The sequence below is a fragment of the Crocodylus porosus genome, unplaced genomic scaffold (assembly GCF_001723895.1).
Source record: "Crocodylus porosus isolate Cpor-Errol unplaced genomic scaffold, CroPor_comp1, whole genome shotgun sequence".
NCBI classification, from domain to species: domain Eukaryota; kingdom Metazoa; phylum Chordata; order Crocodylia; family Crocodylidae; genus Crocodylus; species Crocodylus porosus.
Genome location: NW_017728947.1, coordinates 9,075,327 through 9,090,003, shown reverse-complemented (window position 1 = coordinate 9,090,003; position 14,677 = coordinate 9,075,327). Strand labels below are relative to the sequence as shown.

Sequence of the window (14,677 nt, the reverse complement as noted above, 5' to 3'; positions counted from 1 at the left end):
ATCTTTCCTTGGGACATAGACTTCACTACTTGCCAGCTCTATCTTTATTGTGACCAATGTGAGTTGCTGCTAGGCTCTATGTTTAGAGTTACATTTTGAAGAATGCTTAAAATTCTGCCACTGCAGAGCATGGCTACCTACTTATTTGGCAGTCTTCTACACAGAGCACATGACATCTGTGCTTTTGACCCTGCCATGGTTTCTGATCTATGAAAATCAAAGTGTTTATCCAAAAACACTCTAGGAGGCACCTGTGGATTTGAGTTTCTTAAGGAACTGTTCCTCTCACCATGTTCCCTTTTGTCAGATGAAGGATCAGTAGAACAGCTTACAGTACATAACCAGAATTCAACATCTGGGAGCTGAGGGAACAGCATTTGCAGCAGGGGGCACTACATCTTGTTCCCAGTGATCAGCCGGCCCGAGCTAAACCTTCAACACAACTAGCAAGGCTTGTCTGTTACCACAGACAGAATTTCCCTGACAGGGCGATACTTAGGGGTTAAGGCTCTTTTTAGTGACAGGGCTATAGGGAGACATTACTAAATCTTTTAATAGGTGCTGAGTGAGCTTGCCAGTTGTGGAACTTAATGAACCAAAAGTTTAGGATGATATCCCATCTCCATCCCAAGTCCTGGGAGTTTTACCACCAATTCTGATAAGGCCAGGATTTCACTCCTAAAACTATATTCATGCACTTAGAAGGCCCATTAAATACTTAGTACAGATAAAATATGGAAGCACTATGAATATCCTTCCATTAAGTTATACAGATATATTGTACAACGAAAGTGGAAATTAATTGATTCAGGTAAACAGCGGATGGTTAAGTAGTTGTATTAGTTTCACATATTTGATCTTGAGAGAGACGGTCAGACCAAACATCTTTGTTGCTGGAACAAACAGCCTGGAGAAAGGAATTCTAATCTGAGCAGAGCCACTGGTTCATTAAGTAACTGAGGGCCAGTCACTTGGCCTTGTTTCGTCTCAGGTCCTTTCCTTCATGAAAAAACAGATGTTGGCCCTGATGAAAATATTCTTGGGAAAATGCATTTTAAACAAGAAGGAAAAAACAAAAAGAAAAAAAAGAAATCTTCAAACAAACAAACAAAAAAGAATACAATCTGGATCCAATAAGCTTCTAAATGCCACACTAGCATAAGCCGTTTCAAAGAAGTCTTTCCAGGAGGTGTGACACCAGTTACTCTCAGTGGATGGAGGGCTCTGAGCCCTGCATATTCAGGAGAGGCCTAATAATTCAGTCAAATTAAAATCAAAGCCACAGTCACAATTCTGCCCTCCAGTTATAGAACTATATCTCTGAAAAGAATGTCACACTGCCTGCCAAAAATGTAAAGAAAGATAAGATGGTCACAGACTATTCATTTACTGACTTGCAGATGCCCCCGTGGCTTCATTCAACTGAAATGCAATGAACCACAGACAGAACTGGACCATATATTGGTTGTAGTAGCTCAAAGTTCTAGATATAAGATACAGCTGAAATGTTCAAAGTCATCAAACCCAATGCTGGTTCGTCACTGAAATCCCAGTCTAAATAATTAGCAACAAACAAGCACTCAACAATCCAACCAAATCCCCAAATAAAAAAGCCCACAGATGTAGAGAATTAAAATAAATTAAATTAAGAAAAGAGTGTTTTTTCTTAATATGCTAGTGCAGTGGTTTTCGAATTGTTTTCCGTGGAACCCTGGGGTTCCCTGATAGGTCACCAGGGGTTCTGCAAAGCGACTGGAGGTAATGGCGGAGTGGGTCAGCAGGTGATGGACCACCATTGCCAGGCTGGCTCGCCTGGCTCTGTATCAGCTCACACAGGCCATAAAGTAGGGATTCCACGACAGAAGAAATTATATAAAAGTGTTCTGTAACTTTAGGAAGTTTGAAAATGCTGTACTAATGTTTTACAAGCAGATTATATTACCATTCAATGGCAAGTAATAGTAAATGATCCTAGGGTTTTTTGTCATTGCTTGAGCTCAGTGCAGTATTCCATGTTGCCCAAAGCTTGAATTGATTGCAGTGAGACTCATGGGTGTACAAGGAATAGAGGAATTGATGCTTTAGTTTTGAACCTGGAACTTGTTCCTTCCAGGTGGATTCCTGAACCCTTGTAGAGCCCCAGGAAAATCGGTTGGGCCTTGCCTGCCTGCAGAGGTTTCCATGAGTATGGTAAGGATGGATAATTGTAAGAAGATGTCTAATCAGTAATCACAGACCTACTCCTGTTTGTTACACCATCATTCTCCTTTCTACGGACCGAAGGGAATGTTTCACATTTAATAGGCAGCAATGTAGTTGATTAATTTTATAGCACCAATAAAAATACAGCAGCCATGACTCAAATACACACGCAGTATTCTAAATAATAATTTTGCTAAGAACAAATTATTTGCAGTCTTAATTTTTATAATACAAACATGAATTTTAGGATGCTCACTCTGTACAAGCCACATTTGAAACTGGGTTGTCCAACTAGAAACAGTGATCTATAAAGCCATGCAACTGATAGGTCTATTTTAAAAATAAAGGTCATGAAAGGTAGGAAATGGGGCGAAAAAAACAAAAACACCTAGAGTTAGGATTAATCTTCACTACTGAATTTGAATTTAAGCAATCATGCTGCAAACCACTCCTAGTGTTCCAGAGGACATGGTGATGCACCCTCTTTAAAAGGCCATTGTAAGGTGCACTTTATGCAACCTGGCACATTTAACAGCAGCAAGGAAGTTAAAATGCATCTCTTTCCTCACAGTACACTCTATTAAGAAATGGAACAGCTTTCCTTGTTACTTTATTATTTAATTATTCTTATTCAACATCGGACAGAATAAAGCACTAGAAGTAGCATAACAGGGAAACTATTGTACCATAAAAGGGACAAAAGAGATGCCTTAATAGGTATTTTCCATCTTTAGGCTCTAAGAGACAACCCAGTCAGCTAATAACAGTACTAATGCATGCTATCCATTTACTCCAGAAAAATTATACTCCTCTTACAACAAGCAGGGTTTGGAACAAAGAAACAACAAGCAGAAAATATCAGTAGACTATCTGTACAATTCTGCCTTTGGTTTTCTCTCTCTAAACCCTCTTAAAGTTACCAGCTGATTCATGACAGGTTGAAAAAAGAATTTGTTCTACAATATCTACTCATTCCTCATTCTTCATATATGGCTTTTGTTTAGGCTGATGAGAAGTACATGCACACAATGAAAATTACACCGACTCATAGTTTTCATGCATTATGGCTGTATTCCATCCTCGGTCTCAAAGGAAGCAACCACAAAGAAGAGAGAAAGAAAGGGTTAGTACCACACAAAGGAAAAGGAAAATGTTATTTTACTTGTTTTTTGTTAGATCTAAATGATGAATTGTAAACCACCATTCTTTTAAACATCTCCTGGGGCTGCAAAAGAAAGAAAATTGCCAAACCAGACATTAATTTTTCCCTGTAAATAAAGACTACTTAACAATATATAATTTATCTTTATTGCATATAAAGGTCCCCAACTGTTTTTTCTATCTACCAGGGCTAATTCCATGTCAAATGGATGTACTTAAGGAATTTATACTTCTTCATGTGAGAAGGACCAGAAAAACAAATATATATCTCCATGGCACATGACTTCTTCAAATCATATTATTTGGCTATACTTCCCTCACTAAATTTTCAGAGGGCTGTGTTGAATCTATGCTGCAAGACTGCCCTCAAGTCAAGGAACATGTACTAGGCAAAAATGCTGCAATGTATTTTGAAAATGTATGGATTAACGACAGCAGAGCCTTAAGCATGCAAACTTAAAACTGTCTCCTCTGTCAAGGGATTTCCTATATTGGAGGCTGAATTTTACTGAATGGCCATGAATTCTGTGAAGAAAAGGATAATCAGAACAAGGATGGAGGTATTGTTCAAATGGTTCTGCTTTACAGATTAGTTCCATTTGAGTTTTTAATTTTGAGCCTTATTTTTGGGAAACTATTTTGTTTCTTACAGATCAAATCCTGTTCATTTTGAAGGGGTTATTAATTTAACTCAAGCAGATTTTTCCTCTACGGTATGTTCAGCTAGTAATTTTAAAATACTCATTAATAACTGTTAAACCAAATATAAAAACAGCACTATATACATTTTACAAACTGATTTCATACCTAGATTAATTTTAGCAGGTGGTAGCTATAGTTTAAAAGGATCTCAAATACACAATACCATATGAAATTCCAAGTGTTTTTGAGAAAAGACAGAATTGAGGAAATAAACCAGACACACACAAACTGTACCAAATCAGGGAAACAGATTTGTGTCTTCTTTGAAATAAAAATGTGCTCCTACAAAATAGATTAGGACATCATGTATTTTTAAATTCAGGATTGAATGTTAACTAATTTTTCCATCACCAATTTCACTGGATCAGTCAAAAAGGTCTAGGCTTATTGTGAACATCTGGCCAGATTTTCAACAAAATTGAAAATAAATAGCTAATCTCCTCTGGGCACATGCATCTTCATTTTCAGCATTAGTGTTTTTGGCAGAAGCACTATACTACCAAAACAGAGGAAAAGCTGAAGCATTAAAAGACAATCAATTGCCGTAGAGCACACTGCATAAGAAACAAGGGTCTTTTTTAGGTTTCATTTCCCTCCATAGTACAGAACTGAGTCTTGAATCCCAAATGGAGAAAAGTGAAGTAATATATTTTTCCTTCAAGAAAGATATGTCAACCAAAGGAGGAGGGGAAAGAAAGAACCTGTACCGCTAGCAAATGCATCAGAATCTTCTCTTCTATGGGACGGGTGTTTGAGAAAGATCATAGATAAGTAGGGCTGGAAGGGACCTTGCAAGGTCACCTAGTCCAGGCCCAGCTCAGGTGCTCCCCAGGCAGGAGCATCTGTGGCTAAACCATCCCAGGCAAGTGTCTGTTTAACCTGCTCTTGAAAACTTCCAAGGATGAAGATTTCACAATTTCTCTAGGCAGCCTGTTCCAATGCTTGTCCACCCTCAGAATCAGGAAGTTCCTCCTAATCTCCAACCTATATTTCCTCTGCTGCAGCTTGAGGCCATTGAGCCTAGTCCTGTCACCTACAGTAATAGAGAAAAGCCTGTCTCCATCCTCTCATTAACTGCCTCTCAGGTATTTGAAGACTGTTATGAAATCACCAGCTCAGACTTCTTTTCTCCAAACTAAACAACACTAGATTTTCAGCTTTTCCTCATAAATCATACCCTAACCTATCTTTGTTGCTCTGCACTGGACTCTTTCCAAACTGTCCACATTCTTCTTGAAGTGTGGAGCCCAAAACTGGACACTTCTCCAGGTGAGGCTTCAGCAGGGCCGAATAAAGTATAAGAATCACTTCTCTTGACTTGCAAGCAACTTTTCTGTTAATACAATTCAGTATGCTGTTGGCTTTTTTTTTTTTTGCAACAAGAATAAACCATTGACTCATATTCTGCTTATAGTTCACTGTAACCTCCACAGTACCTTCTCTACAGTACCCAAGACGTGCCATGAGTTATAACAGGGAGCTGCACTTTTGCTTGAGCCCTAGGTTGTCTCTGTCCCTATCATTGCTGCCAACTGCACTCATCATCATGTAGCTGCACTATTTGTGAATTGTGAAGAACAAAGTAAACAAGGCCTAAAATACTTCAGCTTTCTCTGCATTGTCAGATTGCCTTCTGAATTCTGTAAGGGACCTATGGTTTTTCTTGTCTTCCTTTTACTTTTGACGTATTTATAGAATCCCGTTTTGTTCCCTGTATATTCCTCACCAGTTGCATATCAGATTGCTGGTGAGAAAACAGCAGGTAGAATGGCTTGCCTTAGTGAAACTCCTCCTGCTGTATCTAATCACAACAAAGGACTCGAGCTCTCTGCACCAGACTGAACAGTTTCACCATGAGCCTTCTCTTGACCTTCTTTGTAGAGCCTCACAAGCATACCATTCCCATTGCTACCAGACTGAGAGTAGGCTGAGAGTTACCGAAGCCTCCTTTTGAGATTCAACTCCTATGAATGTTTTTCCAGCCATGAATTGGAATAATTTATATGTTCATGAGCAGATGGAAGAGTTACAGTTCCTAGTCCAAATACAATTAATGTGATAATTGAAGTAAGAGAGCCTGTCTGCTTGGAGGCTTGCTTCTTCTCTAATGGAAGGCATTTTTGCCCGTGGTCAGCAATTTTAAAATAATAATAATAATTATTATTTCTCAATCACTTTTGGTGATTTAACTAATGGGTTGCTTCATTAACACCCATTTGGGCTGTTAATTAATCCATCACCATTAGTTTCTGATGACTTGTGCATTACGTAGGTCTTACTAATCAAACCATAGTAGACATTTTATATGGGAGGTCATATGCAAGAAGAGGGGTAAGGTATTGGAAAAGAAAACCTATTTTGCCTTTAGTTTCACGTATTTAAGTGAAGGAGCTGCTGAACTTTTTGTACTTCCCAGCCTTTATGTGAATCAGGAAAGACAATAAATATTCTTCCCTCTGCACAGAACTAAAAATAAATATTTAAAATTTGCGGAATTATGGCCTGTATACATTTTGCTTTCTGGAGCAGAGAATGGCCTTTTTTTTTTTTTTGGATTAAAAACAGACTAATTCCTTTTTCACACTTTTAAAATAGCTGTGTAAGCCCTACTTTATAATTTACCATGAACCTAGCTGCAACCAGAACAAACAATCATAACAAACCAAATCATAGTAGCAAGTTACAGAGTGAAAGGACTGACAAATGCAATTTACAGTTACTTTTGAAAAATCAGAAAAATATTATATCTGAAAAATATGCACTCCCTCCATCTGTGAATTCCCAATTAGTTATTAGGCATCTTGGGACTAAAGGAAACTGACATCTGCAACATGATAATAGTTTTGAGATTTGGAAAATGTGTGTGTTTACATAATGAGCAATATGAATGGTCTCTGTGGAGGCTTCTAGTTCTTGAAGACTGATCGAAAGCAGGCAACTATACTATTTGAGCATCCTTGTCATCTTACGTCAATACTGTGTGCTCACACAGTAAGTTCTCTTACAGAGCAACAATTTTATAACTGTATGTTCTACCCTGATTTTAATGCTGGATGAGTGACCTCCTGAGCAATTTCAAATTGCTTTGGAGAGGACAACAAATGAATTAATGATCTATTTCACACATTCCAAAGCTAAAGAAGCTTCCACGAATACATGGGCAACTGGTGCCTCCTGAGTTGGGGGAGCAACACCGGGGACGTGTCCACCCAGCAGCCTGCCGCCATGCCACCAGTGGACCCAATTCCAGGGGGGGCACTAGCGCTCCTCGTGCCCCTCTACCAGCAAGAGCCCTTGCTCTCACGGGGGTACTAGTGCTCTTGGGGGTGAAGGGGGCACGTGCCCCTCCACGCCCCCCCTACGTGTTGCCTATGCATGAATACAATTGAAAGGAATATGTTGATTGGAAGGATCTTAACTAGTAAATTATAAAACTCACATGAGGGCAGAAATTGATGTTTGTCTTGTAAAAATCAGCTTGCTCAATATTGTGCATAGTAATTTCATCCCATGTATAATAAAGCAGCCCTCAGCAGACAGTCTTTGGCAAAACCAATCATTACATGGTTACTGCATCTGTTTTACTAACTGTAATGCTGGAAACTCAGACAGAAGAATAAATTATTAAAGGAGAAGCCTCAGTAGAAACAAGCCATTTTCAGAAAAGACATAATTGGAGCCAAAATGCACATTAACTTTGAAGAATTCGGTATTCATAACATGAGCTTGTAATTAAAAGAAAGGAAATGGGACATTTTTCACTATTTAGGAGACCTTCCATTGGCTCCAAGGAGGATGAGATTACACTGGCTCCACTCATGCTGTCAAAAAAGAAGAGCTGCAACTCTAATTTATGCAATAGGATTACTCTCGTGAGGAAGTGCTGATAATGGTGTCAGATGTGGATCACCAGTTTTTACTTAGGTAGAACTTACATTGATTTTAACTGGAGTTTTTTCCACAAGTAAAGACTTTAAGGTTAAGTCCTCACCTTCAAAATTATGCATGATCTTTGGTGCTTTAAAAAGAGCCCAAACTACAGTCCTTGCTATAAATATTTTTTTTAGGACAGGTGCAAGATTTGGCTAAAAGATTTTTAACTTAAGGCTGCTTACAGATGTTAAAAAACCCAGCACTTTACTTTAAACTAGGTGCACTCCCATGCTGAGCCCAGCACATGCACATTAGTTGGACCCGGCTCACCCAACATCGGTATAGATCGGGCTCTAGTGGGGCTTTTTTGGTGCTTTTATCTAATAGCTGATCAGCTATTAGATAAAAGTGCCAAGAAACTCTGCTGAAGCACCCAATCTATACAGATGCTACAGAGCCGGGTCAAAGTAACGCATGGCTTCTTCAGGTAAAGCGCAGGATTTTTTTTATTTCTTTTAACGTCTGTAAGCAGCCTAAGTAAGATCTTATCTTGATTTAGATTTAAACCAGATAGGAAAAAAATAATTTATCTGTAATCTGCTTAACAGGAAAAATCACATTATTAGTATACAGCAGGGTACGATTTAACAATGCATGTATTTTTCCTTGGGAAAGAAAGAACTATTTTATGTTTTATATATTTTAAATATGCTTTATGTTTCCTTGTAAAGGCAAAACTTAAAATTGTTAGCTTCATTACTTATAGACTTTATTTAATTTTTGATACATGAACACAGAAATGCAGGATAAATATAATGTATAACCCCCCCCAAGAATATCTACAAGCCCTCTGAGGTAGAGCTTATTACTCTGCTATGAGATGAAGCCTAAAAATTGCCTTTGTAAGAAAGAGACTCTGTCAAGAACAGATGGAGACTTTTAGTACTTACCTCTATTGATCACTCAGAAGAAGTCAATGTGTGTTTGATACACAGAAAACTCTGACCCTTTGAAGACAACTGAGCAAGAATAAACCTCACAAAATTGCAGCACTCAGGAAAAATAAAACATTCAAAAGGCTTACCAGGGCCTCGGATTTGATTGTTGGCCTGACAATAGAATTAGACTCAGGGTGCAGCATGACTGGCTTAGAGACTACTGGTATCCCTGGTCGATGCTGGGTAGGTGGACTTGGAGCAAACTGCTATAGGGGTTCAATTTAAGAACATTATGATTGACAATGCATTTTTGTAAACCAATCATTTAAACAGAGACAATGCAATTACAATTGCTTCAGTGCTATGAACTCATGGCCATTAGTATATAAAGAAGTTTCAGAGGTACTTAATCTGACCTGTAATGCTAACTAACCAGAACACAGTATAATTACCGTTATATTTTAATAAATTACTTGTTTTCCTTAAACTTTGAGTTCACCACAGCAATGATGGAAAATTTTAACCTTGTATTTGGCACCTATCCCATAGAAGCAACTAACCGATCAACGAGGAACAGAAGAAATTCTAAACCATGACTATAAATACATAGCAAGTTTGAATGGGAATTGTGAAAGTATTACATTTCTGCTCTAGGAAGGTGTGTACCATGATCCTTTAAGGAGAACTTTACCAGGTCTGTAATTACGATTATTCCACAAGAAGTATTTTAAAATGACTTATCCTAGGACTAATTGCAAACATTAGCTACAGTAGTTAGAGTCCCTTGGCTCTACAAAATACAGTAAATAACCAGAGGCATTTGAGGAATAATCATCTGGCACATACAAGCATTGAACCTCATCCTACATTTTTTACTCAAGCAAAGTTCCCACCAATGTCAATGGAAGTAATTAGTTCAGAATGGAAGTCTATGGGTTTAGCTCCTGAATCAGTCCCACCAACAGTCAGTCTGGTTGACATTTCTTATAGGAAACATAATGGATCCCATATAGGAGAAGCTGCTACTATGAGAATTATATGAATGATTTCTGCTAAGCAGGTTACAACTGCCTCACCCCCTACACATTTTGTAACAGAAAAAAGGAATGTTTTTAGAATTCAGAATAAAAAAGTCATAGACTTGGGTCTTTGAAACTCTTCATGGAAATTTTAGGATTACCATTATTAGAACGACATCTCTGGGAGTTGCACACTGCTGAAACTAGACTCTATAGAGTGACCTAGTGGAGATCTTGAGCACCTTTGAATCAAAACCAGCATGGATAGATGCCAGGCATATGTGTTTTCTCTCAATGTGGAACTTTCTACTATACCCTCTTAAGAAACTATTTTGGAGAGAAGAAAATGAATTTCTGTTTAATTTGTTCATCGCAAGCTACTGATGTTTGAGATGTAAAGACCTGAAGAGGATAGGAAAAGATTCTACACTAAGTACTTGGAATCACCAAGGTATTCAACAGTTCCTATCACTGACAAACCTTTCCCAGCACAAGATCCTGGAAAAACGTCTGCGCTGCTACTTTGCATAGACACTTCACATAACTGCTACACTGCACTGAACTTTATTAAAGGATCTAATCTAACTAATACAGAACAGAGACACTATTTTCCAATCAGATTTATGGCATCCATTATTCCACATTTCCTGGCAAGCCTGTGGGTGTGTAATAAGGGCTAGTGTGTCAGTCCTGTGAGCTGAAGGATCTCAGTTCTTGCTGCCCCTGGGAGAGGTAAAGATTCTCCATCAATGCCTTCTCTTCTGCACAATATCTATACGTACTGTCCACTGAGGGTGGAAGCCCGTAACAGATTCCAAATATGTCACTTCATATAACCATTGATCTAAACTGGGTATGCATTTTGTTCAAGGTTTATTCAGCAGTAGCAGCCCATATGTTTCTATCACAATATGGAGTTTGAAATGGAAAACTAACTGACCATCTGTAGGGTAGCAATTGGTGAATTCTGCATGGGAAGCAGTTCAAGATAACATGATACTCATGTATTACTGGAAGTTTTGTTCACAGATTTGACCATCTTTTCTGAGGACATGTTGCTTGTAATACGACTTAATTTCTAGGTACTTTCTTATTAACACAATCCAAGTGTCGTCATGTTGTTCTATATTCAACTGTGAAACTAACACAATTTGTAATAAAAACACACAGGATTTTCTTATACACGTGCTGTTTGTCTGCCCGGACAGAAACATGCACAGAACACAGGCTACACAAGGAACACACCTGTTCTGAGCTTATATTACTAGAAGACTTTGAAATGTGACACTTCACTCTTGAGAGGGTTTTTTTTTTAATTTTGCAGGCCAGCCCTATCTCTGGCATACATAGGTGATATTACAGAGTAAGTATCCTATAAATGCTCTGAGTACTTTGCATGAAGCCACTAGATAAATTTTAAGATATACTGGGCATACTTTTTGGTGATAGAATCAGACCTTGCAGCTATTTGTAGTCACCATTATTTTTAACTTCCCTGAATGAACATTACACAGGAAATTTATAAAAACTATATGCATGCTTAAAAATACATAACATACCAGTGAACTGCTGGATGCGGGTGTCATTTTGCTGACATGAGAGGTGTTTCTTAAAACCTAAACAATAATAGCTTTAGTACAGGGTTCTCACCATAGAGCTAATTATCATACTTATGTATCTCAGATCAATTCTTAATTTATCCATGAACAGTTCATGGACAAAGAACATTTAACAGGCAATTTCACTCGTATATCACTAGCAAGCAGCAGGCAAGACTTGAAATTAAATAAGCCAGGGAAGAAAGCTGCTGATACTGATAAGATCTGGAAGTCTATTTGAATAAATATTAGAAAAGCATATTTGTGAGGCCACAACAATGAATCTTTTTTTTCCATTAGCTTTGGCTAGGATAATAATACAACATTTTTAAAATTGGATAGATTTATTCAGTAAATCAGAAATAGCTGAGTTAATTTTTTTAGAAGATGGGATACAACCCCCCACAACTTTTTCTTAACAAAAATGTGTGTGTTTCACCACAAATATATGAACTATGCTGTTGAAATAGTAACCAGCAATAACGGGGCAGATTCTCAACCAGTTATATGTGTGAAACCCTGCAAAGACAATTGGATTATGAACATATAAAGAGAGTTGGGTTGGCTTAATATTGTATGGACTAAGAGCTAAAACCTCCTCTTGGATCCACACTTCATTGATTTTTTGAAAATAAGGCAGCTTATTTTGCTGTTTAATGAGGATTTAAAAACCTAACTTAAAGCATCCATTTTTAAAAGTACTGGCACAAATGTATATCTTAATTGCCAACAAGGTTCTCTGGGTAGATGTGATAGCTTTTATTAGACCAACTAAATATCTTAAATCACTAAAATTAGATATATTATCTACCTAAGAGTTCTGCCAACCTCAGAGTTCTTACACACTACTTTAAAGCATCTGCTACTGGACACCCTCAGAGACAGAGTACTGGAACAGATGTCCAGTTCTTAGGATGGGTCCAGTCTGACCAGTCCTATATTTCTTTTTATACAGGAATTTCCTATTAACATCTATGAATCTATGAATGTTAGGGCTGGAAGGTACCTTACAAAATCATCAGGTCAAGCCCCCTTGCACTTGGGTAAGAAAGAGTGCTGGGGTCACATGACCCCAGCAAGGTGGGCATCAGGACACTTTTTGAAGATCACCAGGCTAGGTGACTGTACCACCTCTGGGGGGAGCCTGTTTCAGATTCTCAGCACTTGCATTGTAAAGAAGTTTTTCCTTATGTCCAATCTGAAGCAATCTTCAATCAGTTTGTGCCCATTATTTCTTGTCTTTCCCTGGGGTGCCTTGGTGAGCAGATGGTCCCCCAGGCCCTGACATATGCCCTTAATATAGGCTGCCACCAAGTCCCCTCTAAAGGAAAAAACAGCCTTCTATGTTTAGGCAGGAGGTAAGGATTTTTGTGGGCAATATCTTTTATTGGACCAACCATGAACAGCTGCAACATCACTTAAATACTACCACTTCTAGATTTATGTTTTTCATGTTTTTGGGGGATATGTCCTATCTGTTTCCTTTACTTGATCTCTTAGTTTCCGCCTAATGTCAATGTGTTACTGAAATTTCAATATAAACTGTGTCTGTGGAACGCTTCATTGATCTATCTGTGATTATAACAATGATTCATAATTTGCTCTTCCAATGCAATCCCATTAAATTGATTTCCAGGGAGAACTAACAAGTCATTTTGATCCTCTGTGCATATCCTTCCCCTGCCCAACTGCAATATATCCAAAATCATCATTATTCCATGTGATCATGCAAAAAACCTCACAGCAAACACAATATATAGTTTCCATGCAGAAAGTGTGCAGAAAAGTGTTACAATTCACTCAAACTATTTGAAGTTAATATGAAATATTTGCAGAAGTTTCTTTTGAAACAAAAATTCAGTATGTACCTGATGTTACAGTCCTTAAAAAAGTACAACAGTGTTATAGTCAAGTCACAGAATGTTTTTCCTTTCACAATGGGATTCAATGAATGACTTTTCTTTTTAAAGACAATTCAACATGGAAGATCTTTCTTTGGGGTGAATCTAGTGAGTTCTCAATAAGAGAACAATCAGAATATTTCCTCAGAAAAAACTATATCTTTTGTTTTCAAAAAAAGGAAAACTTTTTGAATTTGTAGTAAGACTATTTCAGAACACTCCTTAAAAAGATCACTACTACTGGTGCTCAGCTGAGATTAAGAAATAGTGAATGCCTCATTTCAAGCTAAATGTTCTTGTGCATTACTGAGGAAAACAAATCAGAGTTGCATTTAAATAAAGTTATCTAGAGACAAATCTTCTATTCTACACATACATTATATCTACAGCTGCTAGAAACAACAATGCTTGTATTTTTTATAGCTGGGAGGATTGGTTTAAATGTGCCACATGATTTCTTAGCATTTAAAATTTGTTGGGGAATGGGGACAAAAGCACTATTAGATCATGCATTCTGCACATTTTTTTTTGCATGCAGCAGATTTAGAACACACACAGAGGTAGAGTCTCCACTTGTTATTTGTACACATTGCTATCATGAGGTACATATATGCAACAAGGGGAGAAATGTAGTCAAATTATACCTTTGGACTTCGTAAGTATGTCTGTTCACTATTCTGAGAGCTAATAGGATCAAAAGTAGATCTTCCACTGTAGTTTCTGGCTTCATTCAAGGACTCTGTGGGGCCACTAGTGTAGCTGTGGTTGCCCACTCTTTCTTCTAAGAGGATGGGTGGTGGATGAAGAGATTCACTAGGTGGAGCAGACAAGGGGGCAGCTGGGGGTGGTCGAAGAGGTTGGGGTGCCTGCATCCAAGCAGATGATGAAGTCACCTGTGAAGCTGCAGAGGATGAGGGGGTTGGGCCTCTTGAAAGTGGAACATTCGATGAAGAAAGTGGATGAGCTGCAGATGATGCAGAAGGTGTGTGGGGTGACGGAGGGGGAGGTGGGACACGTTTCTTAGGTTTGTCAATCTCATCTAAATTAATATCATCAAGATCTGTGGTATGAAGCTGCAGGCCACCTGCAAACCTCCGCATTGATGTGGCAGAAGGAGAAGCAGAAGACCGTCCACTCGTCAACTAGTGTAATGACAAAAGAAATCTGTCTTAACTGTGCATCTTCTCATGAGGGGGATTCTCAAGAAGCTAATGGCATGTGCTAAGATGCAACTAACTCAGTATTATAAGCTCTCAGGTTCTTATTCACAAAATAGGCACATA

At 38.2% G+C, this 14,677-nt stretch overlaps 1 protein-coding gene across 8 annotated transcripts in view; it reads right to left on the bottom strand.

The window, feature by feature from the left end:
- USH1C (USH1 protein network component harmonin) overlaps positions 1-14,677 on the bottom strand; it is a 95,323-nt gene that overhangs the window by 18,116 nt on the left and 62,530 nt on the right. For 3 of the 8 annotated variants that reach the window (XM_019551677.1, XM_019551676.1, XM_019551678.1), the window contains exons 18-20: positions 14,039-14,536; positions 11,455-11,511; positions 9,023-9,142 (exon numbers count right to left, since the gene is read on the bottom strand). The exons of 3 other annotated variants lie outside the window; for them this stretch is intronic. In XM_019551677.1, the coding sequence (XP_019407222.1) occupies positions 9,023-9,142; positions 11,455-11,511; positions 14,039-14,536 (675 nt within the window). The remainder of the gene's footprint in view (positions 1-9,022; positions 9,143-11,454; positions 11,512-14,038; positions 14,537-14,677) is intronic. 2 more of the 8 variants (XM_019551679.1, XM_019551681.1) reach the window with 1 other exon arrangement.